The 27059-nt window shown below is 44.0% G+C and overlaps 1 protein-coding gene across 3 annotated transcripts; it reads left to right on the top strand.

Moving 5' to 3' along the window:
• Window positions 1-75: 75 nt before the first annotated feature.
• DNAJC7 (DnaJ heat shock protein family (Hsp40) member C7) lies at window positions 76-27009 on the top strand. 3 transcript variants are annotated; one of them, XM_040497554.1, is made up of 14 exons: window positions 76-324; window positions 11340-11428; window positions 12179-12303; window positions 12796-12909; window positions 13558-13632; window positions 17920-18038; window positions 18538-18691; window positions 19227-19391; window positions 20212-20303; window positions 23379-23452; window positions 23846-23992; window positions 24465-24617; window positions 26160-26222; window positions 26663-27009. In XM_040497554.1, the coding sequence occupies exons 1-14, from the start codon at window positions 248-250 to the stop codon at window positions 26698-26700; spliced, it is 1485 nt and encodes a 494-aa protein (XP_040353488.1). In that variant the 5' UTR covers window positions 76-247; the 3' UTR covers window positions 26701-27009. The 3 variants fall into 3 exon arrangements, with proteins under 3 accessions (XP_040353488.1, XP_040353489.1, XP_040353490.1); XM_040497555.1 differs by lacking the exon at window positions 76-324 and adding an exon at window positions 4252-4379; XM_040497556.1 differs by lacking the exon at window positions 76-324 and adding an exon at window positions 8367-8481.
• The last annotated feature ends 50 nt before the right edge of the window (window positions 27010-27059 follow it).

Below are 27059 nucleotides of genomic sequence, written 5' to 3'. Positions count from 1 at the left end.
CTTCCGACGCACGGGTAAAGTGGCGCCTCCTACGCACAGGAACCGTCCCTGGGCCACCGGCCCGGCACGGAGACCACCGTGGACCTCCGGAGGCGGGAGGCCTCTCTGGCCCCAAGCGGAGCCTCTCGATGGTAGACGGGCCCGAGGGAGCCCCTCTGGGCGCAACGCCGCCGAGCGGCTCGATGCTCCAGCCGGAAGTGCTCTTCACCGCCTGCCTCCCACCCGCCTCTTTGGTCCCGGCGGTAAGATGGCGGCTGCCGCGGAGTGCGATGTGGTAATGGCGGCGACCGAGCCAGAGCTGCTCGACGACGAGGAAGCAAAGAGGTAACCGGGTAGCAGGGTAGTGGAAGGGGCGAGCTTCAGCTCCGTGGCCCCGGGAAACCCGTCCCTTCCGTGATGCAGCCCGTGTTGAGGCGACGCCCCGCCCTCCGCGACCCCCCCCCCCCCCCATCTGAGATAAGTCCGGATGGACCCCCTGAAGGGGCGCTCCCGGAGGTCGGCCCTCCCCTCCTGCTTCCGCCTGGCTGGAGAGCTGAGGCACGGCCTGGTTCTCCAAGCAGGGAGCAATGTCGCCCTTAGTGTAGAGGCCGGGTCTCGGAGGGGAACTCAGAGGTCTGTTGTGGGGTGGGGGAGGCTGCGCGGCGACGATGATGACTTCCTTACATCGCCCCCGACCCCCGCCTGCTCTTGTTAACTTCTGTGCATTGTTGTCTATCAGCACTTTGCATCTCCGAAGCCCGTGTTCTCCTCACCCCCTCTCCTCAGTAATGTATCCCAGCGACCACGAGCCTAGGTCCGAGCGTGTCTCCATTATTGACCTGGTGCCCCCTCCCCGTACCCCAGAAATCGGAGATGAGAGAGAAAGAAGGAAGAGTGAGGGGTTTGTCTCATGCTCTACACGTCAAACTCCGGCCCTTCCGTCCTTCCGGAGTAAGATCCTCATTCTTCCCAGGACTGTTCTTTCTTAAGTTAAGCAGCAGAGAGGAAGGCAACTGCTTGGGCGCTGTTGGCACCGCTGGGCCGCCGCAGTGGCTCGAGATTGCCAGTCTGGACTAGCCAAGGGAGCTGCTGAGTGAGTGGTTTTCGAGAACACTCTGGATTCTGGCTACGGCTAAGGCAGGTTATTGGAACACAGTTGTGGGTAGTCATACTTGTCCTAATCCTGAAGGAGAATTAACGAAATGGTTCTGGAAGCTCGGGGCCCTTTCCTTATCAACTGCAGATTAATTGACTACGGTGCCCTTAGTCTCCTTCCCTTGTCTTTCTTATCTTTGTACCAAACCCTGTCTGTATGGCTTCATTCTGGCTGCCTGCGATCTGAAACCAGGGTTCTGAGGATTTTTTATTATCCAAGTTAAAATACGGGGAGGTACTCAGGGTGGCAGAATGAATAGTTCTCAAGCTTCAGGGTAGTTTACTGCAGCCTGTGTCTCAAGGTCTGTTGAGAACTGAGAGGCTTGACACAGTGTTGTAGTAAGTCCTTGGGACGATCAGAGAAGGCAGGACACCAGAGTCTAGTCTCTTTCTCTTCTTGGTTTTGAGTTTTCACAGCGTACCTATTTCTCAGGTGTTGAGGATTAGGCATCATTAAGGAACTACACAACGGGAAACAACCGCCCCCTCCCTCTCCCGTACATACCGAGCTTACGTTAATTGCAAGGATTTACTTTACTTGGGATTGTGAAGAATTCACTGGGTTTTTTTTGTTTTTGTTTTTGTTTTTTTTTTTTTTTGGTGCTATAGAGACTTGGGCTATGTGTAGTAATTTGAAAAAAACCTTCTCTTACATAATATAGATCTCTGATGTAGGGACTGTCCCTAATTTGGGTTTTACTTCAAAGCCCTCTATCTGAAGCAGGTCCTTTTCCTTAAAAAACAAAAACAAAAACAAAACAAAAACAACACACAGCCTTAGAGGATATTCTAACATAAAATTATAGTAAATGAACCTGAAGATACATTAAGAAACACAAAATGGGTGATGCTGTAATGTGACCACATCACACAAAAACATGGTATTTGGTAGAAAAGGTGTCAATGTAGGTTAACTGCCTTATTACATGGAATTTAAGATGTCATCGATTGTAAAACGCACAGTTGTTTTATCTGCCACTAAGAAAAGATACATCCTTGCTAAATAGACTTCCATGTTACACATATTTATATGCTCTCTTTTAGATACGGCTAAAAATGGATATTTATATCACTTATGTGAGCCAATCAAAAGGAAAGTATAGTGAAATTAAAAAAAAATTACAGTTTGACTTTCTGCCATATAAGGCATCCATGGAGAGTAAGTAAGCACTGGAATCTAAGGAAAAAACCATGTTATGTATGGTTTTCCAATGCTGAAAATGGAGTGATGATGTAGAAGTTTTGGAGGAAGGTGGTTTTACATTTTTCATGTGTCCTGGAATCCTGTGTACCCATAGCAGAAGGCAGGGATAGTAACATCCCTTACAGATGCCCTTTACTATCTGGCTTGGTTAGTCATTTGGCCAAGTTTGTGTCTCTTATTACAGTCCTACTACCAGTTCACTTGGGGACACCGGAGTTGATGGGTCTCTTGGGTTGTTTTTGTGAAGTCCAGCAAGGAATCCTTCCTTCTGTGCATCTTGGTTCAAGGGCTTGCTGCTGCTGCTAAATTGTTATGGTCCCACAGCGGCAAAACGAGAGGAGCTTTCAAGACTTGGGGCCTCATGGTTGCAGCATTTTAAAGGGCTACATGTTTTATTTCATTAGTGTCTCTAGAGAGAAAAGAAATGTACTTCAGTTTTTTTTTGCTTGTCACTCTGACAGAGTTTTTTCCTCCATAGCAGCTGAGAGGCTAAAATAAAAGATGTATTAGTTGGCATCCAAAATAGATCAGGGTTCTGAACATAAAGATTATTTGTTTCTCTTTGCCCACCAAAACAGATAAAGCTACTTGGGGAGCCAGAGAGCTAAATTTCAGAGGTTTTACAATTCAGCTAATTTAATTTAATTTCAAGCCTTACATTTTCCTGGGAAGATGCTGATTGCTTTATGTAATGTATGAATACTGGTCTTGAATGAAGGCTGTCTGGTCACATTTCCTGGGCTGGGGAGGTTACCATAGGTAGTCTTTATTATGGTAATATCGAAGGATTTCAAGTTGTTCATCCACAGAGGAAACACTTCTGTGTCTCAGCGTATATCAGGCATGACTGGACAGTAGGGTCTAAAAGAAAACAGAAGCCATAGATTTAGAAGACAGAACATCCTTTTCTGATTCTTTGATAATCTTTTCCATATCTGTGTGAATGCACGCAAGAACATTAGGTCCCTTCTTAGTATCCAGGATTGTAAGCTCTGTAGAGTTTGCTTTTTATTTCTCTTCCTATTGCTGCTGGGAAGCACTGAACCCTGAATCCATATCCCAGGGTCTGCAGTAGGTGCTGTTTATTTTACTACAGATTCCTGGCACATTTTGGTGTTTGTGGCCATAGCCGAGGAGCTTGTAGCGTTCGTTGTCTTCCCCAGCTCTTCTTCCTCACTTTGTTTTAAATTCTTAGACATTTGTCTCTCTAAACTTTGTCTTCAAGGTCATGAAATGAAGCTAGACGTTTCAGTAAGCCTGCAAGCTGAATGGGATATTATCTTTGACCTTAAACCCAAATCAGTGAAAACAGTGTTTGCAGCCTTCATTTTCATTTTGGTATACTCTTAAGTGCGGGGCCAGTGGTGAAGAAATGAGAGGCGGGACAAATAAGTCATGGTTAAGGAACGGATAAACCTAGGAATACAGAATCCCAAACCACCAAATTAATTGAATCTGATTTTAACAAGTGGCAAAATTGTTAAATCGGGGGCACGTGGCTGGCTCAGTGTCACTTTTGATCTCAGGGTCGAGTTCAGGCCCTACATTGGGTATAGAGATTACTTAAAAATAAAATCTTTGAAAAAATTGTTAAGTCATAACTAGAGCAAAGGTAGAGCACAGAGGAAGGGTCTCTCTGTCCTTGCTGCTTTAATTCAGGTCCACATACTAACCAGAACCAGATACCAACCAAATTGAGCCAAGTTGAGTGGCAGTTGCTCTAGTGTCTAGTCCGTTCCAACGACCTTAACTCTGATTGGCTTAAAACCCAGGCTTTTTGAACATTCTAGCCAATCAGGGATGAGTGTAGTCATCGAAGCTAGTATTTTAAAAGTTTTTAAAAGCTGAGTACTGGGCACTTGCCTTTGCTTTTTTTCTCTAGGACTTTAGAAGATTGGAGAACAATGGTCAGCGGCTGCCTAGGTGCCTTGTGGTCTGATGCGCAGTCCCTCTGAGAGCCCATTTCTCCCTTACTCCACTAATGTTTGGTCCCTTTTCTTCAGTGCTGAGTGATGTGGAAGTTACTTAGAGGTCATTCCAGGTATTCTTTTAAACTGTCTGAATTTCAGCAGTAAGACCGGATTCGTCGTGCAAATTATCTCAGTGTTTATTCATTTTATTAGATTGACAATTTGTTTTCTTCCCCATCCAGATCAAAATAACAATTCCTCTGTTTTATCCCACCATTGGCAGGGGGATGAATGTTTCAGGCTTTTGAGAATGAAAATATGAGGAGGAATATTTGACTTTCAAAGTCTAATTCTGACACCTAATATTCTGGTGTTGTGTGACTTAAAGTTTTTGTGGGGAAGCTAGATTGTCAGATCAACAAAGTGTTAACCATTTCTTCTGATTCTGTTGTTAGCCTTTGGGGGAGGGGTGTATGAAGCAAGCAGCATTTTCTCTTGTTTTTGGTCTGTCCTGAGTTTTTCCTCTGGCAGTTGGAGATAGTCAACCTCCTGTTAAAATAAGGAACCAAGAGAACTCTGGAAGCAACATACCAGTTGACAACCTAGACTCCGCACTCTGGTTTTCATCTCTACCCACTCACTCCCTCCCTCCCCCCAAGAAAAAAACCTCAGCAGCTTTTTTCTTAATTATAGTTCCTAAGTTCTAGATTTTTGTTGTGTACTAATGTCCCCATGAGGGAAGTAGTGGATCTCACAGAATGGGGAACCAAGGGATAGAAAATGGTGGGTTTGGGAGTGTGTTATGAAAACAAGCCTCTGGCTATTGCTGAAAGGCCAATGCCATGTGGACTCAAGAGTGGCTTCTGAGAAGCTTGTTTCCCCAGGTCTCCTCTCCCCCGGAGTAAAGAAGATTAGGTAGATGCCACAGATTGTGATACCTCCCATTTAAGGAACTAGCATAAATGTATTACGGTTGAGTCAGCTATTTCATATGACTGTCTTTTCTGCCTGCATTAATGGGATTTCCGTCTGGATGGATCCATTAGTTGGTTGCCTTCGCCCCCCCCCCCCACTGAATAAGACATTGCCAACTCCATGGTGTTGCCTGGTGTCCTTCCCTGCTTGAGCAGTAGAGAGTGCTACTGCCTTGTGTAGCCTGTATCTGTGACTCCACTTGGTGCCTCTTGGTCCCTTCTGGTTCTGCCCCTGTTGAGGTTTCCCCCTGAATGTCCAGAAAGAGAACACTTTGAACTGGTATGTTGTTAATGAGTTTTCTTCATCTCGATCTCCTCTCTTTTAGGAGAAGGCTGGGTATTTTAATTGTGCTTTAAAGTGAAAGCAGAAGCTGTTTATTCTAAAGCAAATTGGGTAAAGGATGCTGGGTAGCCCACTTTTACCAACTGGTAGCCATTGGACAGCCCACCCTCTGTTTTCGCTGGACCATCATGAAGCCTTTATTCACACTCAGCATATAGCACTTGCATTTAGCAAGCACTGAATCTGTAGAATTGTTCCAAGTCATATGTGGCTTCCACCTATAAAACTTGTCGCTTCATCCCTAGACTAGTTACAAAAGACAGAACAGTTTACTCATTTGGTGAGATGGAATAAAAGTAAGGCTCCTGGGCTCTTTTTACTTTATTGTCGTGGAGGTCAGAGAGAGTACAGCATGAAACAGGCCCATGACATGTCTTCGGGGACAAGAGGTCTTGGTCTGTGGGAAGGAGGAAGGAATTTCTACTCTGAGACTGGCCAAGATCCCGTAAATTCTAAAGGGTGGAGGACATTTCTAGATCAACGGGCAACTAGTAAACTTGACTGAAAAAAAGAAATGGGTGCAACAATCACAGAGTGAAGGTGACATTTTGGAATTAGTAATTATAATAAGATTGCATAAAGGTTGATTTATGGGCAATATAAAGTATTGTTAGTAGATATCTTTTTTTTTTTTTTTTTAACGTTTATTTATTTGAAATAGAGTGCAAGTGGGGGAGTGGCAGAGACTGAGGGAGACAGAGAATCCGAAGCAGGTTCCAGGCTCCAAGCTGTTAATGCAGAGCCTGATACGGGGCTCAAACCCACCAACTGTGAGGTCATGACCTGAGCGCAAGTCAGATGTTTAACCAGACTGAGCCACCCAGGCGCCCCTAGATATCTTTTTTCTAAGATTCTTTCTGCCAATAAAATAGTCTCCAAAATCAAAGGCCCTGAAACACTCCTTTGCTCTAACAAAAGAAATCATCTTGTCCTGAGTTGTAATTTTAGCATTTAGATGTTTCTTCCACATTAAGGGTAGCAGAATACGTCAAGAAAATGCAAAAGAAAGAGGTGCAAAAAAAAAAAAAAAGATTTCAAGCTTCTGCATTTCTTTTGATTTAAACTATTATAAATGGTTTTTGGAGAACTGAATGTTATTAAAAGTATATTATTGTAGCCAAATACTTGAAATAGATAAAAGCAGTCTGGTATGTTTTTGTCATACAAAAATCAGATTAGTGTTTCCTAGGTTGCGAATATTACAGAATAGTGACCTATGTTAGTCTGTATTTTTCATGCACTGAGGTAATTAAATCTTAAAATGATACAGTACAAGTGATGAAGCATCTCATCCCTCTTTTAATAATTCACAAATACTGAAACATGAAACAGTTCCAAAGAGAACCAAGTCATTGAGGATGTTTTAAAAACTGCCACCCAGTGAATCCTGCATTAATGAAAGCGGATGAGTAAAATTCTCTGCATAACTCTTTCATTGCTAAAAGACAGACTAGTTTGCCTAAGGCAAAGATCTTGTTTAAGTGTTCAAGTTGGAATATTTAGAGAGAAAATGAAGATTTTTGTAGAGCATCTAATTGGGGTCATGTTGCAATGTCAGCTGCAGTGTTTTAAGGTATGTTTAATTTAGCTGAGCTGTAAATGTGCAAAGTTGACTGGTGATTGTAAGCCCTAGTTGTCTGACTTGATCACATAATGCTGAGCCCTACTAAGACCTGTGTGATACCAAATGATTCCCTTGGCCTTTTGTTGGAGTAATTAGCATCTGTGATGCTAAATTGGGAGAGAGAGTATAACTGCATGATCAGAGGACACACAGATTTTTCACACGTGTGTAGTGTAGAAGAGCAGGTTATGAGGCTGCAGTTTTCTGAAGTTTGATGAAGTTATTTCCAAAAAATAAATACATTTTAAAAAAGCAAAGCAGACTAAGAGCAGAATGTAGTCTGCTTATCTGTATGTTTGAGAGAAGGCCTGCCGGGCCCTCTGGTGCGATCCTGTTGTTTGGGACCCTCCCTATAACCTGCAAAGAGGATAGAGAGTTTTGAAAATCTTTCAGTGGCTCTTTTCACAGGAATTTGTTGCTGGCTGTTAAAGGGAAAGGACTGGTTTGGTGGAGGCTAGAGTCTTTCTTTCCCTGTGTCTCCTGGTGAGTCAGAGTGGCGAAGCTTATTCTGCTTAGAGATTGGGTGGGAAACTAGATAAATTAGTTTTAATCTAAAAACCTTGATGCCAGCTGACAGGATCTAGTGGGCAAGAAACACCAGACTGTTGGAGTTAGGGAACGTGTGCAGCTCCCTGGATGCCTCTCCGGCTCTTCCTCTGCCGAAGGACATGTGATAGTATCACCATAACCACTTCAGGAGGCCAGGATCTTCATTGGAAATGCTTTGAAAATCTGAAAAAGCACTAGAGATACAGTGTGGCTATTAATAGCTCCATCAGGTCAGTCAGTTAGGGCCAAGTCTATATTTTGATGTGATATTATATTTCAGGGTTTGATCTGAATTTCGTTTTGTGGCCTTAGAAAATAATTGGTAGCTTAATTAGTCCCTTTTGGAATCCTTTCCGCTTTTTGGTTAGTCCAGGTGAGCCTAATTAATCCTAATTCTTCTTTCTCAGTGCCCATGTGTTTTGGTAGGTACATGTTGTAACCTCACTTTGTTACCCATCGACTCTGGCAGCGAGCGGTGTGACAGATACCAGTGCCAGATTGCCCTCAATTCCGGTGTTAACCAGCTCTTCTCCTTCTTTTCCAGTCCCACGCCTTTGACATCTCATCCTTCAGTCCCTTTGCTGTAAGGGCAACTTGAACAAGCTTCAGCCCTTTCTCAGACTCCCAGGGCAGGACTTGAATGGATTTGACCCTGGAATTGTTCCTGATGCAGCCTTGTTCAGTTCTTGCTGCTGCCATGCTGGATTCCAAAGATCCACTTTTTCCTCGACTGGTCTCACAGGGTCAGGCCCATTGGTTAAAGCTTGTCGCGTACTTGGTGGGGAGGTTCAAAATGGAGGAGGGACTCCACTTTGGGAGTTGGACCTGGAGGCAAAAAATAAGCCTTCAGCCTAAAAGCACTAAGTGCCCATTGTTTAGGCAGCTGTTAATCAACCATGTTTCTATGAAAATAAGTCCTTTTCATGAGGCAATTGTGTGGGAATAGCTAATTCTGGCCTGATGCTGTGCAGTGTGAGGTTAAAAACATGGTAACTTGTCACAACACAATTCTTCTTGTTCTTTCTGCTGTGGGCTGACTCTACATTACTCGCTTTGTTTGCTCTAGAATGGAATCTACTCACCATTTACTAAAATGAAATGCATTTCTTGGGGGAGGCAAAGTCCAGTTCACTAGGTCTTGCATCTTAAAGAGAAAGGAGCCCTGCTCTCTGTGACTAATTGTTAGGAATGTCATTTAGCTTGTTTAGATCCAGATTGTAGTCCTGGAGTTGGATTTTACATGCTGTGGCTGTTTTATGTCTTAGTTTGAAGAAATTCACGCTCGTTGCCCATGTCTTGTTCCTAGCAAGACAGATTAATTTTTAAAGTCTTAGTTAGGCAATAGATAGAGATGAGCATTAGAGGGAAAGCTAAGCGTAGTAGATAGCGCAGCGCACAGGCTTTGAAATCTGACAGGTGTGGCTCCACATCCTGACCTTGGGCCAGTTTTTAACCTCTACCCCTTATTTTACTCCTATGAGAAAGGGGAATAATGTGAAACACCTGATGGGAAGATAACATATGGAAAGTACCAGACTTCAGTAATTAATACTGACTTTCCACAGAAATCATCCTTTGCCTTTTTACTAAAAGCCAGTGCTGAACTTCCTTGTATCCATGGGTGTTAGTGTTTCAGGAAAGAAAGAGCACCTTTCTGTAGCTCTGCAGATTGCTTCACCTTTGACTAACAAGCTTTATACTGCTGATACAGTGTCTGTTCACGTGCCTGGATGCCTTTGGCTTTCCTCTAGGATTTGTGTATTCTTAGCCACTAGCCTAAAAGAGAAGGCTAGATCTTTTCAGGTACATCTTCAGTGTTTCCTTTGAATTTACCACTTCATGTCTTCACAGTGGTTTGACTCAGCTTCTGGCATCCAGGGTTGGGGAAACCATTTCTTCAGATCTCTTGGCATGTCTGCTCTTAAAAGATAGGCTCCTCATAGTTTTTATAGTGCCTTGCTTAATTTATAGAGTTACAGGATGGTGTCTGCCATGTAGAAAGGTTGCAGTTGGTCCTGTAAATCTTGCAGCTGGGGGATCCTTCTTGAGGACTTAATAGCAGATGGCCTCTTTACAGCATTGTGACAGTTGGTGTAATAAAATTATTCAAACAGATTCATGTCCATCACAGTTCACATCTGTCAGCATTTGTAGATCATTCCCATTTTCTTTCTCCTTTCTTCTGGCAGCCTTTTCATGTTAGTAGGGCTTGCCAGAACAGTGATGGAGAAGAATAGAAAGGGAGAGGGCCTCAATTTAAAAGGAGAGCAGCTTTGCTACTTTGTAGTTTAAAATATGTAAATAAAAAAATCACAAATCTTCCCAATGCTGATGTCTGTAGAATCAAGCTGTAAACTCCCATACCATCACCAAAGTTAAGAACTAGGTACTTTTGTCCTTGCTTCCCTTGAACTGGGTTCTCTTGTGTGTGTGTAGAGGACAGAAAAAGAAACAGATTCTTCTAGCAAAAATGCTCAGATATTTAGTTATATTGCAGTAATCATTTTGGTAAAGAATTATCTTTGTCACTCAAAGATAATTGAGTCATTAGAATGATTTGGGGTATCTTTGATAGAGGTTAGTAGTTCTTTTGAAACATTGTTGGTCATGTCTTAATTCTAGTTCCTTGGTCTGGAGTATAATTCTCACATAACATTGTTCCTTTTGGAAAGAACAATTTGTCTAATGGTACAGCTTCAAAAAATGGATCTTGGAGTAGGGCAAAAATTCTGATACTACCCACTTGGTGGTTATACAAGGTACAGTAGGAACGGTGTAGGGGGCAGTAAGAACCCACCCAGGTGTGATAGGCAGAGAAAGTGTCAGTAGATGGGTACTTCTCAAAGCATATCCCCGGCAGGCTGTACCTCGTATGTCCCTGTTACCCACGTTCTTGGTCTCTGCTGTCACTCAACTCCGTCCTCCATCTTAAACATCAGTATGCTCTGCTTTTAACTCCTTTGCCACCTGCTTTTGCTCTGCTTGTCCTTTCAGTGACAAATGCATGAGCCAGTTTTCAAGAGAACAGATCATTAGAACTCTAAAGATGTGACCCATTTCACATTAAGAAGTCATTGCCCCAGAATGGAATGATCTGTAACTGATTTTTTATGGTTGCTAAAGAGGCAGAAGTTGTGGCACAGTGGAAAGGAAATAAATAGAAAAATTCTGGGGCTCCTGGCTGGCTCTGTTGGAGGAACATGCAACTCTTGATCTCGGGATCACGAATTCAGGCTCCATGTTGGGTGTAGAGATTACTTAGGTGGGTAGGTAGGTAAGTAGGTAGATAAACTTTAAAAAATTTTTTAGTTTCTGTGAGAGGATGTCTAAATTTGCCTGTTGTATGGGGTGTGACTGTAGGCCAGAATAGTGAGGAAAGGCAGGCAACACAAGAGAGGTTTTCTTCATTTAGTTTAAACGTATCTGACCCAAAAAAGCCCCCCAAAAAAACAGCATCGAACAAATCTATAAATTCCTTCAAGTATCGCACTAACTTTCAGCTCAATATGCCCAGAGCTGTAGACCAAAGATTGCTCCCATGAGATTACAGAGGTTATTCCCTGTGTAAAATAACGTGCCCTTCTTTCTCTTTCCTTTTCAGGGAAGCAGAGTCTTTCAAGGAACAAGGAAATGCATACTATGCCAAGAAAGATTACAATGAAGCTTATAACTATTATACAAAAGCCATAGGTGAGAAGGACCTACTGCCTATGCTGAAAGATAAATTTGCTGAATACCATTATAAGTAGCCCCTCTTGAAGAAGTAGCCTTTGGCGTAGTGGGTTCATAACTGTTATGAACTCTTTTGGACTTAATGGCATGTGAACTCTTTTGGACTTAATGGCTTCATGAGGGATGACGCTTTCTAGCTCAAATGGGTAGTTTAAAGGCAATTCCAGAAATTCTAGATCTAATGGCAAAAAGATAACCGCCTAAATGCATCTCAGCCATTTCCAGCTCATTTAACTATCTTAGAAAATGGCCCTTGTAGATATTATCAAGCCTTAACTACTTCCGTGCTCAATTTGCCAGCATATTTTAATCCCATGTCAGCATGTTTCTCACCTAACTTGCTTACAGGTTCTCTACCCCTAATTCAACAAATGCAAATTCATTTTCATGTCTTATTACATAAAATACAATTCATTAAGAAGACGAATATGCTGACATCTCCCAACTTTATCCTGAAAAGATAATCAGAGCACTTTAAAGCCAAGTGTAAATTATTTTTAAGCAACTTCCTTTTTCATTGGTTGCACCATTGCTGCTGTGCATTTGCACAAGTAGTCAAAAATTTGGCCATGGCCTTTTAAACAGAGTATGTCAGCATTCCTGTTAGAGTTTGATTGCCTTGATACAGTTCTGAGGGAGATGGCCCCGCAGTTTTTGAGGCAGTGACTTGGCTAAGCTGTATTTTACTTTCTTCTGCCCTTCCTGTAGATATGTGTCCTAAAAATGCTAGCTATTATGGGAATCGAGCAGCCACCTTGATGATGCTTGGAAAGTTCCGGGAAGCTCTTGGAGATGCACAGCAGTCCGTGAGGTTGGATGACAGTTTCGTCCGGGTACGTGATGTGACCACTTGGCTTGGGCAGAGGGGCGGCAGGGGGGGGGGAGGGGGGGGGGGGGGGGGGGCATTGACTGGGGAGAAATGGTTGGGGAAGGATCAGCTGGGGAGGACCGGTTGTTTCAATTAAATTCTCTGTCCCAGAGCTTCTCAGTCTAGACACTGTAGACATTTGGGACCAGATCATTCTTTGTCATGGGGGGCTATCCTGTGCATTGTATGATGTTTAGCAGCATCCCTGGCCCTTAACCACTGGGTATAAGTAGCACCCCCCCACCCCCACCCTGGCCCCAGTGGTGACAACCAAAAATGTCTCTAACATTGCTAACCATCTAACCATCCCATGGAGGGCAGAATCTCCCTTGGTAAGAACCACTGCTCTGGCCATTTTCATCCCATGTCGGTTTTCTGTGGGTGTTTCTTGCTGCTGTTGATTGCTTTTTGCTTGGCCAATCATGCTCCTTTTCTTCCCTCTTTCTGTTTCTTCTAGGGACATCTACGAGAGGGTAAATGCCACCTATCTCTAGGGAATGCCATGGCGGCATGTCGTAGTTTCCAGAGAGCCCTAGAACTGGATCACAAAAATGCTCAGGCACAACAGGAGGTATGGTTCTGATCTTGTGTGTAGGGAAAAAGACAATGTGGTATAGTGACCTGAAAGTCAGAACTGAGAGCTGGAAAAAAAGAACTGAGCTAGTTTCACTCCTGCCATCGGCCACACCTGGCTAACTGTAGGCAGTCTCATAGTCTGTCTGAGGCTTGATTTTGTGTATGTAGACAGTTTTGAGTATGATATATAGGTTTAGGAATCTGTGAAAATTGGAGGGTTTCTGAGGTTCCTGGGGTGGGCAGATGCTGCAAGGAACTGATTTGAATGAAGTTGAAGAATCTGAGTAAATTCAAATCCTGATTAAATTGGTAGCAGCTAAAACATGTTTTAGTTCCGTTTCCATATATACCCTGTTTACCTCTGGTTGCATTTTAGTGAGAATCTGGAAACTTCTGCTCGACCTCTGACAATGCCTTGCCCTTATTTTATATCTTTCAAGGCATGATTCTTGTATTCTTGACTTTAAGTTCAAACTGAGGGTGCAGGTTGGGCTTTACCCTTTTAGCTGCATCTTCACCAACTTGATTTGTAAAGTCTGTGGTTCTGATTTTCTTGAACTAATAATTCATCAAAGCCTTAATTTTTGTGTTTGTTGAACCTATAACTTCATTAAAACTTTCCTTATCTGATTTTCTGGTATAGTTCAAGAATGCTAATGCAGTCATAGAATATGAGAAAATAGCAGAAACGGATTTTGAGAAGCGGGATTTTCGGAAGGTAAAGTATAACTATGGGGAGATCTCACCTACCCTTTGTCACAAGGTTTCGTGTGTGTGTGCGTGTGTGTGTGCGTGTGTGTGTGTGTGCACGCGCGTGTGTGGTATAGTACACAAGATCCAGAATAATCAGTTACCACTTTATTTTGACTTTTTTTTTCTTTTTTTTTTTTTTCTCTCTCTTTTAAAGACTTTTTTTAAGAGCAGTTTTAGGTTCACGGCAAAATTGAGAGGAAGGTAAAAAGAGTTCTCCTATGCCCTCTACCCCCCCTCCCCACATACATAGCCTCCCCCATTATCAACATTCCCCCACCAGAGTTACGTTTGTTACAGTCACATTTTTGACAGTTGTGAATAGAGCTGCTCTAAACATCTGTGTGCAGGTTTTTGTGTGGGCATAAGTTTTGACCCCTTTTGGGTAAATACTAAGAAGTGCAGTTGCTGGATCGTATGGTGGAAGTATGTTAAGTTTGCAAGAAACCACCCAAATGGCTGTACCATTTTGTATTCCCGCCAGCAATGAGTGAGAGTTCCTGTTGCTCCACATCATCACCAGCATCTAAAAATTTTTTGGGCCAAGGTACTTATTTTCTTAATAATATTTGGCTTTATGATGAAAAGCAATAATAGTTTACTTGAGTTTGTTCCTGGTTTTGATATAAGATGGTAGCCTAAAAGTGTGCTGCTAATAGAGGAAACACTGGTTGGAATTAAATATTATGTTTGGATAATCCATTTTTATTTAAATAATGGGAGCTAGCTCTAACTCTTGCTTTATGTGAACTGGATGCAGCTGTAACTAAAAAGTAGAGGCTCCTTTTAGATTCTTGAACAGTGTATGTAACCTGTCATCAGTACCATTTTGATATTAGGCTTTTTTGCTTTTTAAGTTTTTATTTAGAGAGAAAGCATGAGTGGGGGAGAGGCAGAGAGAGAGACTCCCTAGCCCGCTCCGCACTGTCAGTGCAGAGCGCAGTGTGGGGTTCAAACCCACGAATTGTGAGACCATGACCTGAGCCAAAGCTGGAAGGTTCACCGACTGAGCCACCCAGGGGCCCCATTGATGTTAGGCCTTTCTATGAAAACCCACTAGTCTCCTTTATGGCGCCGTGTGACAGTCCCATGAAAATTAACGTGCCAAAAAGATTGCCCTGTCTGAAAACATGCAAAGGATATAAAAGTTTGAGATACCTTTCTAGATCTTGTTTATAGTGGTTATGCCTCATCTGTATAGTTCTGAATTCCCTTCTTTAGATGATATTTTGACGTAGCTTTCATTAGTTTCAAAAGGGACAGTGAATGGCTCCCAAAAAAGTTAAAAACCACTGATCAGGATCAGTTTTCAGGATCACTTAAAAGAGGTTTGTATTGGATCGGTTGAGTGGTCGACCCTTGATTTTGGCTCAGGTCATAACCTCATGGTTGGTTTGAGCCCTGAGTCAGACTCTGTGCTGACATTGTAGAGCTTGCTTTGGATTCTCTCTCTCCCTCTCTCTCCTTCCCCTGCTTGTGCTCATGCTCTTTCTCAAAAATATAAAATAAACTTTAAAAATTAAAAAAAAAAAAAGTTTGTATCATCCAGGGAACATGTGAGAATTTGCTCAGTGCTTTCTGTAAAAGGGACTCAATAAATGTTTGATAAAAGGATACAGTTAAGAATTATTCATAAGTCAAAAACTGTGCAGGTCTTTTATTTGGTAATAAATATTTCTGATTAGCTTATGCAGAGTCCCAGCATTAACTTATCAGCATCCCTCTTCTGTCCATTGGTTTTAATAACCACAGTGTCTTTGTAATAACCACGGTGATTCATAAGTTTTTTTGTTGTGTGTGTGTGTGTATTTGGAAAGCGATTCTGCCTTCTGTCATGTTTTCTGAGGTTTACATAGGCAAAAGCTTTGTCTCAAAAGGCAATCTTTTGAGTTTCTTTTCTCTCTTGCCCACTCTGGAGCCAGAATCCCCAGTTTGTGACAGAATCCTCTGTTTGTGACATCCCAGCCCCCCCACTGTAGCTCATGGTGATGTCACAAATGAAGAATTATGATCCTGGCAGGGGAAGCAGATGAACTTGGAAGAAACAAAGATCTTCTTTGCCTGCAGCTGTCCCTGGTTGTGGGGAGATGGGGGTGGGAAGTGAGGCACTGAGCTTCGGCTCACACTCCACTGACCCGATGGGCAGAACCATCTCCGCACAGAGCGTTGCGAAGGCAGCAGGGTGTGGCTGCTTACATTTGACTGCTTCACCTCCCCCCCAATTATTTTTCTGTCGAAGGGAGAAAAAGTCAGCACCATGACTCTACTCTACATCATACCTAAAACTTCAGACAGTCCTGGGACTTCCAGGATAGTAACCCGTGCCCTGAAAGAGAGGTGCCCCACCACTGCTCTGAACCCTGCAAGGAGTCTTCCCAGTGGAGCAGAGCAGCTCGTGGGGTTTCCCTATTTCCACATATTTTCAAATTAAAATTTTTGAATAGGTGCCATTCATCGTTAAAAGAAGTGGAAACAGATACTCAGTGATAGGTATTCCCCCCAAACTTGATTTCCATCTGCCTAGTTCTCACCCACTAAAGTAACCACTGTTCTTGTTTCTTCTGTTCCCTTCCAGTTTAGTTGTACACATATAAGCAAAGAGAAGCATAGATTTCTAATTTTTTTTGCATGAGAGGAAGGAAATAATGCTGTATACTGTTCTATACCTTTTGTTTTCCCCCCTCCCCCACTTAGACCTTGAAATCTTTATTAATACATGGAGAACGTCTTTATTGTATTTTAGAGGCATGTAGTATCCCATTATATGAATGTCTAACCAGTTGCCTGTTTGCTGGAATTAGTCCTATTTCTGCTTCTGAGTTTTCAGACTTCATCTCTTCCTGATCCCCAGGGCCAGATTCTGAGAGGAAATGGGTGTCCCTTAGTTCCACATTTCTCCTTTGGGTCATTTATTACTGGACAAGAAGGTGATTCAGCAAGGATCTCCCAGGAATAGCAGCTAACCCAAAACTGAAAGCTCAGAGAACAAACTTCTAAAAAGAGAAAAAGGGTGAGGGCAGGGGGCACCAATTTCTGCTCAGGTCATGATCTCACAGTCCGTGAGTTCGAGCCTCGCTTCGGATTCTGTGCTGACAGCTCAAAACCTGGAGCCTGCTTCGGATTCTGTGTCTCCCTCTCTGCCCCCCCCCCCCCGCTTGCGCTCTCTCTCTGTCTCAGAAATAAACAAACATTAAAAAAAAAACAGGGAGGCACCTGGGTGGCTCAGTTGGTTGAGCGTCCAACTTTGGCTCAGGTCCTGATTTCTTGGTTTGTGACTTTGAGCCCCACGTTGGGCTCTGTGCTGACAGCTCAGAGCCTGGAGCCTGCTTCAGATTCTGTGTCTCCCTCTCTATTTGTTCCTCCCCTGCTCATGCTCTGTCTCTCTCAAAAATAAAGTTTAAAAAAAAATTTTTTTTAAAGAGAAAATGGGAATACATGGAGAGTCTTTATCAAGCTGAAAGATTGAAGTAATCCCAGCCATGTGCGTGTGTGAGAGAGAAAGAAACTTGCCTTTTAGTTTGTGTAGCAACATGTTGGGTGCAGTACTCTGATTAAGTCTATTAGGACCATTTAAAATGCGCCATTTTATTGGTATATTTCTGTACTAAGATAGAAGTGGAAGGGTGGCCACCAGGGTACTTAGTGAGACATGAGGCTCATGGCACAGGGAGGAAGGAACTGTGAGCCATTCTGATCATACAAGGAGTAATGAGTCTACATTAGGTTATTTGGGGTATCCTTGTCTTACATAATAGGCTAAACATGGTGAGTTAGGCAGAGTAGCAAATGAGTCTACATTAGCAGAATGTGATTCTGACCACAGTCACTGGATATGATTCAGTGTGGAGGCAGCTTAGCATGGTGATTACAGTTACAGGCTCTGGAGTCTCAGTGTGAGACCCAATCCTGTTTCTATCACTTACTAGCTTTGTTGACCTTGAACACATTACTTTATTTCTGCGTTTTCATTTAGTTTCTCGTTAACAAAGTAAGGAACTTCATGAAATTACTGTATAAAATTGTTGTGAGCATTAAGTGGGTCAGTATGTAAAGTACTTCGTGTTTGCTGTCATCATTATCGTTTGGATCACCTGCTCTCCTTGTTTCAGTGATTTAATCAAATGACTTAGATATGTTCCTAAACTCTGATATCACTTTCCTTTGAATCTGTTTGTTGCCTGTGGCGAAACTAAAATGAAGATGTTTCTGTACAGTCCAGAATGAAGAGAGTTATTTGCTTTCCTTCTCCCCATAGGTTGTTTTCTGCATGGACCGTGCCCTAGAATTTGCCCCTGCCTGCCATCGCTTCAAAATCCTCAAAGCAGAATGTTTAGCAATGCTAGGTCGTTATCCGGAAGCACAGTCTGTGGCCAGGTATGAAGTCGGGCCAGTTCGGCCTTGACACACCAGATACCACTGGACAGGTGCCGTCTGGCAGCTCTCTACAGCAGGAGCTACCATATGTCCTGTAGGTAGGCCAGCTTGGGCTGATCAGTCCTTTGCAGGTCATATGGTCTCTGTTGCAACTGTTCACCTCTGCCACTATAGTGCAGATGTGGCCATCGATGATAGATAAGTGGATGATGTGGGTAGGTTTCAATACAATTTTATTACATAAACAGTAGCAGGGAGGATTTGGTCCTGTGGGCTGTAATTTACCAACCACTGTTCTAATAAAGACTGAGACGCGTGAAGTGTATTAGAGATAAATATAGGTGGTTTATTTGGGGAAGGTATTGGGATCTGTCTACCTTTGGATACTTCCATACTAGACACATGGTCAGGAGAAAAACTGGCTATAGTAATCACAAATGTTAGCGTTGGTGGAGAGATCCAAACCACAGCTGAGCATGTCCCTTTACGGCTATTGCAGTGACATTCTACGAATGGATTCTACCAACGCAGATGCTCTGTACGTACGAGGTCTTTGCCTTTATTATGAAGATTGTATTGAGAAGGCGGTTCAGTTTTTTGTACAGGCTCTCAGGATGGCTCCTGACCATGAGAAGGCCTGCGTGGCTTGCAGAGTAAGTTCTAGGTCCCACATCTGAGTAGGAAAGAAAGCTTCCTTTTTGAGCCTTTAAGAAAGTCACAAATAGAAGATTCTAGGACCACATGAAATGTGAGCATGCTGGACATGCTTTTTCCACCTTGCCAGGATGCTTGGTCCTTTCCTTAGAAATTATTTCAGAACTACTTTTATTTGCCTAAAGGCAGATGTGATCATATATGATCCTCCTAATACTAGGTGTGTTTTTTTTTTTTTTCTTCCCTCGGTAAAGAAAAAATAGTAATGCTTATTCTGGGAAGTGGAGGTAAACCCTGGGTGACACAGGTCTCATTGGTATTCTCTTGTAAATCTTGGTTTCCCCTGTCCACTCCGTAGGAAGCACTAGTGAACAGCAAATAGCCTAGGTGGTGGGGTTGGAGGGGAGGGGGATAAGGATCTGTAAGATGCTAAACAACAGGGATCTGAGAAATTGAAAATAGACTCGGGCCTCTCTGTACGGTGGTCTGAGATTTCCTTGATGTGAACTAACCTCCCTTTGCTTTTCCCTGTAGAATGCCAAAGCACTTAAAGCAAAGAAAGAAGATGGGAATAAAGCATTTAAAGAAGGAAATTACAAGCTAGCCTATGAACTGTACACAGAAGCCCTGGGGATAGACCCTAACAATATAAAAACAAATGCTAAACTCTACTGTAATCGGGGTACGGTTAATTCCAAGGTAAGCACTTGGTCTGGGTCTTGGGGCCTATGGAGATATGTTTAAGGGGCATCTTGGGGAGTCTGCTTAATAAGGACAAGCCACACGAAAGGAGAATAGTGGTTTTGGTTGAGATCTCAGCTTGTTAGGAACTTCCTTTTGAGAAGCAAGCTTTTACCTTTTTCCTAGAATTTCAGGGCACTTGAAGGACAGCTGGGAAGGATATTCCTATCTGGTCTTCCTCAAAATCCCTTCCTTCCACTAAGGGAATGGCTAGAGGCTTTGGGATAATTTTTTAAGCAAATATTGTTGCTGCTTTTTGCTAAAGCAAGTGATTGTAGCTTTCTCGGGAGTGATTTGGAGGAAATTAGAGTATGAAGCAGGCTTAGTTTTTTTTGTCCAGCATGCTCAGCTGAAAATGGTCTGAGCGCCTGCTGCAGTGCTGCATACCATGAGAAACCAGAGCAAGTTCTTGCTCTTGTAGTGTTCCAGTGGTCAGAAATCAGTGATTCTTACTTCTGTAGTTAGCCTTTTGGAGAGTGGAGGGCAGGAACCACCCTTACTATTTCCATGTCGTGTTTGGGCACCACCCTGGAATGGCAGAGGTGGCTTATCCTTGCCCATAAGTGTGCCTGGCTTCCATCCCTTAAAAGAGAAACCAGTTTTGAACCCGGTGTCCGTAGCCCTCCGAGATACTGGAGGGCTTTCTCAGTGACCAGAAATGAGTGTGACAGGGGCCTGGTATGACTGATCCTCTTAGAATTGTGAAGCCGTGCTCACAGCTTCTGGGCTCCCTCAGTCACCGAAGGTGTGAAGTATGACTGCTCTCTCTCTCCTGAAGCTTAGGAAACTAGATGGTGCAATAGAAGACTGCACAAATGCAGTGAAGCTCGATGACACTTATATAAAAGCCTACTTGAGAAGAGCTCAGTGGTAAGTGGTGCTGGAGGGTGAGGGGAAGAGGGAGTTGCTGCCGGCCTGCCAGGGGGATTGCGTTATGGATGCTGAAGCAGCCCCAGGGATGTTGTGAGGTCATTTGGTCCTTCCCCCTGCCTCTAGGTGGGATTGTTCCAGCCCTAGACTCTCTTTATAGACCTCCAGCCGAGGAGATTGCACAGCTCCCTCAGTCTCCCATGCCTGTGTCTTACGCCCCTCACGGTCAGTAAGTTTCCTCTGATGCCTGACCCAAATTCCTTTTGTTAAAGTTTAAATCCATTTCCTTTGGAGATTGTATTTTGTATTGTACACTTTTGCTCTAACTTGGCACAGTGCTTGGCACACAGTAGGTGCTCACTCAATAAATGTTTTGTTGAATGAATGTATGTTGCTTGAAAGAGGAAGACAGAGACAGTTGAGAGTTCTGCTTCTCCTGTTTGTTCCGGGTTACAGAAGACAGAAAGGAGTTTAAGCTGGCTCAGCCTCCCAGCAGTATAAGGAAACCCTTTTTGAAATACCTCTGTGACTTGGAGACTTACGAGCCAGGATGTGCCTGCCTAGATCTAGTGCCCGGATTCGCCTTCAGAATCGGGGTGCTCCCCAGCTTACGTGTCCTTCTTACTCTTGGACCCACCAGACTCTTTTCTGCAGACAGGAACCTTAGCAAGGGCTAGGAGAGACCTCCCCCAAATCCATTTCTTCTTATTTCAGATTATTTCCCAGACAGAGAAGAACAATTCTATCTTAAAATTCCAGAAGGAAGACCTATTTGTTGTATACTAATTCTCCAGCATTCGTTCATTCCGTTCCTTGTCCTGAAATGTCACATCCAAAGAGGTGCTGCTACTGATGCCTGATGAGCCCTTCATTCTTCAAGCTCCTCAGTCTCATTGGTGCAGGGTGTGGCCTGCCTCCCTTTTAGTTTTCCCAAAATGATCCACTTTTTTTGAAAACAGGAAAAGTGCTTCTGTATGTGGTGCTTTTTTTTTTTCCAAGTGGATTTCTAAGTAGATGAGTAAGTCTATCAAACAGAAACATACACAGAATTGTATTATAGATCCTGAAACTAGCTGTCTATCATCTCATGTTTGCAAACTGCTGGCAGGCAAACATGGAAGCTTTGGAAGACAGCAAGTACCCTATGATCCAGCTAAAGACTAATGTTAACAGATCCAGAATGCTATGTGCACGTTTACTGTGATGTTATCTGAAAGAGCAAACAAGGAGAATCCCCTAAGCGTCTAGTGGGGCGGGGGTGGCTATATATATGACACTGTGTCAACTCAGTGGATACTCTGCTGTGTTTGAACAGAGAATGGGGAGAGAATATTCTTGGTTTGTTAGCAAGATAAAGGGGTGGACAATTCTATCTTGATATGTGTTCAATAAAGAAAAATCAAATGGCTTTAATCAGACAACTGACAGCTTATCTTTGTGGTAGAAACAGAACTGTCCTCTGAGTGGCTCTGCCTTTGAGATCCCACCACGGGCCACAGCGTGCACTTTGGGGCACAGTTGGCCAAGAACTTGGCAAACAGTCCCCTTAAGCAGCTGGGACTGACATGAAGTAGTGGAGATTAGTTCAGGCCAAACCCTTACCAGAGTCCTGACTGCTACCTCAACTTATCCCTAAAGACGGGGAGATGCCAGATTTCTGCTACATCTCCCATCATGCATTGCAGTTTCCCATTTTCCCTAAAGCTCTACTTCTCTGCATTTTCTTCAACTTAAAAAAAAATACTTTTTAAAAAATAGATGTATAGTTTTCATACAGTATTGTAATGTTTCAGGTGTATGACAATAGAAAAAAAATTTAAATGGAAAGATGTCCTTGAATTTAAAAAACACGTTAAGTAAAAATGTAAATCATTGTAATAACAAGCTTGTTTAATACATTCCAAAAGGGCATTGAAAGTTCATTAAGGTTACTTATTTGACAGATCATTCTACACCTGGGACCATCAGCTTATATTACTCTTCATGCTGTAAATGGGTTCTCTGAGCTCCTGGTAACATTTGTGCCCAGTGTCCACAGGGCACTGGTTTTTGTCACCATTGTTTAATTAAAATTGTAAATCAAGATGTTGCCAGAAAATCAGAGATGCCTAAGAAGTTGGGCTCTGTCTTGCCAGCCACATCAGCAGCACCCCTCTGCTCTGGCCTCTAAGCCCCCCGGGGCTCTGATGTTTGCACAGATGGGATGTGTGGTGGCAGTGTAGTAAACTTGGTCTTTGTTGGGCAGCAGCTAGCTGTGCCGCACAGTCACTCCTGCTCCCCAGCCGATGGGGTCTGTCTCTGGAACTCCTACACAGTCTGTTTAATCGGTAGGCCAGTCTTGGCACCAGTGATCTCTTTGGGACATGGAAAATGCCACTTTGCTTCTGTGGAAAAGAAGGTCTTAACAGGTCTGGCAATCAGCCTTTCAAGCTAGATTCCGCCCATCTCAGGGCAGCCCCCCCCCCCCTTTCTTCTACACTCCTGAAATAAAAGCAAGCCTGCGTTTAGAGTCTCCTTTTTCTCTCACTTACCTCCATCTCTCAGATTGATTAGTCTTAGTGGAAGCATTTGCCAGCAGCCACCATCTTGAACTTGATCCTTCTAGTGGCTCACTAATCCCACTTGTACTCTGGATTGGAGCTGGCCCTGCATGTTTATGGCACTGCAGGTTTCAAAGCTTTTCCATATTCACCGCTCTCACTTCATGATCTTTTTCTCTTGCATTTTAATCCCAAGTAATCAGTCAAGTAGGAGCCTTCACATTGCCTTGTCCTGTGGCAATCCAGATGCCTTTTGGTGGCTCTGAAATCAGAAGGAACTTTCTCCCCTTAGTTGCTTTCTGCTCAAAGCAGAGTATCACTTCGCTGGTTGGGTGCAAGTGGCATGAGACCTGTCTCTTTTTACTTGAGGAACTGGTAGTTAATTTTTTCTCATAGCTAGCTTAAGGATTCCTGTTTCATGAAGCATCTCAACCGAAAGTGTGTGTCTCTTGCTTGAGCCGTGCCTCTTCTCCCAGAGTGATACTGAAGGTGATTGCTATTTATGTTGATGGACCGCCCTGTATTTCCTTTTCAGTTACATGGACACAGAACAGTATGAGGAAGCAGTGCGGGACTATGAAAAAGTGTATCAGACGGAGAAAACAAAAGGTAAAGGTGTTTGAGAGCCTGTTTCTCAGGGAAATGTGAGGTCTTACTCATAGGCCCTAAAACTGGACATAGGAGTAGTTTGATTCACAGATCAGGGACATACCTGGGGCTTATTTGATCACCAGCCAGGAAGAAATTAACAGAGACCCCAAGTGCAGGACAAGGCACTTATTTTCTGGCCCTATATCCTATCGCTTTTACTTCCTTTTATGTGTAATGAGGCTGATGTGCAGAACTGAAGTATGAGTAGATTTGTTATTTAATATTCAGAAAGAAAACACCATAAAAGCACCTGGTATGTATGGTTAACAAGGCTTCTGACTTCAAGGCGTCTGGGTTAGTAAGGGAAACCAGAGTCAGATTTGTCCATTGACTCTAGATGTCTCCTTCTAGAACACAAACAGCTCCTAAAAAATGCACAGCTGGAACTGAAGAAGAGTAAGAGGAAAGATTACTACAAAATTCTGGGCGTGGACAAGAATGCCTCTGAGGATGAGATCAAAAAAGCTTACCGGAAACGGGCCTTGATGCACCATCCAGGTAGAGTGGGTGTGAGGAGGGGACTTGGTGGGAAGAACGAACCAGGAGGGCCCTGCTGCACTCGGTCCAGAAAGTTCCCAGCTCTTGGGGCGCCTGGGTGGCTTAGTTGATGGGGCATCTGACTCTTGATTTCGGCTTAGGTCGTGATCTTGCGGTTCATGGAATTGAGCCCCGCCTCAAGCTCCAGTCTGACAGCACGGAGCCTGCTTAGGATTCTCTCTCTCCCCCCTCTGCCTCTACCCTGTGCTCACCTACTCTCTCTTTCCCCCTCTCCCTCCCTCTTTCTCTGAAAATAAACTTTTGAAAGGAAGAAAGTTTCTGGCCCTTCAGCTGATAGGTAATAAGGTGTTGCTAAGTTCCATACCCTCCAAATTTTGGAAGTACCAGATTCTAAAATTGGACATAAAGTGGTCTTTCTCTTCAACTTTTATTTTCTTGTGACCCTGAGTTCTTCCTATACTCCTCCCTTTAGATCGGCACAGTGGAGCCAGTGCTGAAGTTCAGAAGGAGGAGGAGAAAAAGTTCAAGGAAGTTGGAGAAGCTTTTACCATCCTCTCTGATCCCAAAAAAAAGACTCGCTATGACAGTGGACAGGACCTGGATGAGGAGGGCATGAATATGGGTGGTGAGTTGGTTGGGGCAGCCTGGGACGAACCTGACCAGTGTGGATCTTTAGAATTTTTCTTAAGACACTCCAACGGGGAATCTATATAGTAGCTAGTGATGCGTAGTGATTTGTAAGGCACACCCCAGGTAAATACCTGTAACGTGTGAGGCACTGTGATGGGTGCTGGAAATAACAAAGGTGAATCAAACAGGTTCCCTGTGCTCTGAGAACCCAGTCTAGGGCTTTGCAAACTGGCCCACAAGCCACTTCTGACCTCTGACCCCTGGATGTGAAATCCCAACAAGTACAGTCAAATGTAGTGGGTGCCCAGGGTGCAGAGGACATAAGCACTAGCAAGGGAAGGCTTGGAAGTGCAGAAATAATACCGCTGGGGAGCTGTAAGGGGCTGAATGTAGAAGAATAGAGGATGTTTGAGGCAGGGGGTGCTAAGGCATGAAGCCCCAGAGTAGCTGGATCCCCCTGCAGGCGCTAGAGTAGGCAATATGGGTTTTTTTTCCTGTTGGTTAGAAGTTTCCCCCACTGTTGAAGGATCCTAAGTAGGGGAACTATGAACCAGAGTTAGGTGGCAGAATATTTGTGGTGTCGGTGAGGAGAGGCGCTTTGGTGCGGTGAAGGGGGAGAGAATCGGAGGGCACAGTGGGAGGGCAGGGCTTGATTCCTGTCTGTGTTGGAAGAGGGGAAGGATGAACTCGAGTGGCTTTGGACGGCTGACTGGATGGAGCCATTACCTGAGCTAGGGGGCCCAAGATGAGCAGATACAGAGAGGCAAGGAAGAATTTGCATCTGGATACAATGTGCCTGCTGGATCAACTGATGGAGATGCGTCCTCTGTGGGCTTTAGCAACGGAGGCGCGGGTAGGGGCAGCAGACTTGCTGTGGCCTGGTGATGACGGCACAGTACTGGAGTCAGGCAGGAGTTGGAATGTTCAGTTCTGTTGCCTTCACTGGCCACGTGATCTTGAGCAAGTTACTTGAGCTCCTACCTGGTTTTGTTGAGTATAAACTGGGGATGATGTAAGGCATGCAGAGTACCGAGCACTACGACTGGCACCTAGTAGGTGCTTCATAAGCCATGGCGCTTTTTTTCTGGCATTTAGTCTAGACAGCATGGAATCAAATGAATACAATAAATCTTAGAACTTACTCTTACATTTAGTGTTAGTAGCACTGAAGTGATAGATTTTAGCCTTTTCAGTAGCAGCCCAGCATTATAGAGAGACAGTGTGAGGAAAGTCTTATGTAAGTGCAAATGGCATCCCACTTGTTGTGAAGAAGGTCCAGCAAAGTAGGTGGAGGTGAAGAAAGCTTTCCTTCAGGTTTGCGCTGGGAAGGAGTAGGGAACATGTCCCAGGAGTGGGATTAGGCATGGGGGGTGGGGATACGTGTGCCCACCCCCATCAATGACTTTAGGGAAAGGAGGTGAGGGGTGTGTCTGGGAAAGCTTGGGGGCCCATCTGCCATGTCATCCTAAGTTCCTTTTCAGACAGGTCTAACTTGTTCACCTTTTGCCCCTTCCCTGTTTCTCACTTTGCTGCACAGATTTTGACGCAAACAATATCTTCAAGGCATTCTTTGGCGGTCCTGGGGGCTTCAGCTTTGAAGGTGGGTATGCCCGCTGCTCTTGGGAGCTTCCAGATCACAGGCCCATAATGCAGCTCCCCTCTATGGGAGAGTCAGGGGGGCCCTTAAGTAGAGGTGACAGAACCCCCATCCAGCAGGGTACTGATCCACACAGGTGCTGCTGAGGATGGCGGTAGGGAAGTTCCTGGGTGCACCATGCCTTGGGACCATTGGTGCCACACCTCTGCAGGGCCAGGGAGGCGTTCACGCAGTCTAGTACCAGGGCCTCTCCAAGAGTGAAGGTTAGAAGCTGCACAGACAGCTGCTCACCTGCTCCCCTTATACCCCCAGGCCCAGGCTGTTGATTGACTTGGCAGCTTTTCTGTTTGAACTTGAAGCAGCCCTTGAAGACTTTCCCATAATCAGAGCAAAGTGATCTTCCCACACAGATTCAACTAACAAGCCCTTCTTTTCCCTTACAGCATCTGGTCCAGGGAATTTCTTTTTTCAATTCGGCTAAGGAGAGGAAAGCATCCAGAACCCAGAAAGTGGAGACTTGCTCAATGTAACCTTGAACGTGGGCACAGTTCACCTCCTCCCTTCATCTCATCTCCCCATCCTTAGAGCAGTTTCGTTTTCTTAGTTGGATGCCCTGTGTCTGTGTGAGTGGGGGGAAGGAGAGGGAGCCAGCGCCGAAGACTGCGGGGAGGGGAGGGAGGCGGGGGGTGGACAGGGAGGCAGCTTGTGAATTTTTGTTTTACTGTTTAACTTTATTAAAAAAGAAAAAAACTTAAGAGAATAAAATGTTTTGACCCTTTCTGGCACTTTGCTCTGGCAGCTGCTTTGTGTCACTTCAGACTCGGGCCAGAAGCTGAGCCC

The sequence above is a fragment of the Herpailurus yagouaroundi genome, unplaced genomic scaffold, assembly GCF_014898765.1.
Source record: "Herpailurus yagouaroundi ecotype Mexico unplaced genomic scaffold, PumYag 189, whole genome shotgun sequence".
Taxonomy (NCBI): Eukaryota; Metazoa; Chordata; class Mammalia; order Carnivora; family Felidae; genus Herpailurus; species Herpailurus yagouaroundi.
Note: the sequence above shows the minus strand (reverse complement) of the source record. Positions and strands in the feature narration are given on the sequence as shown.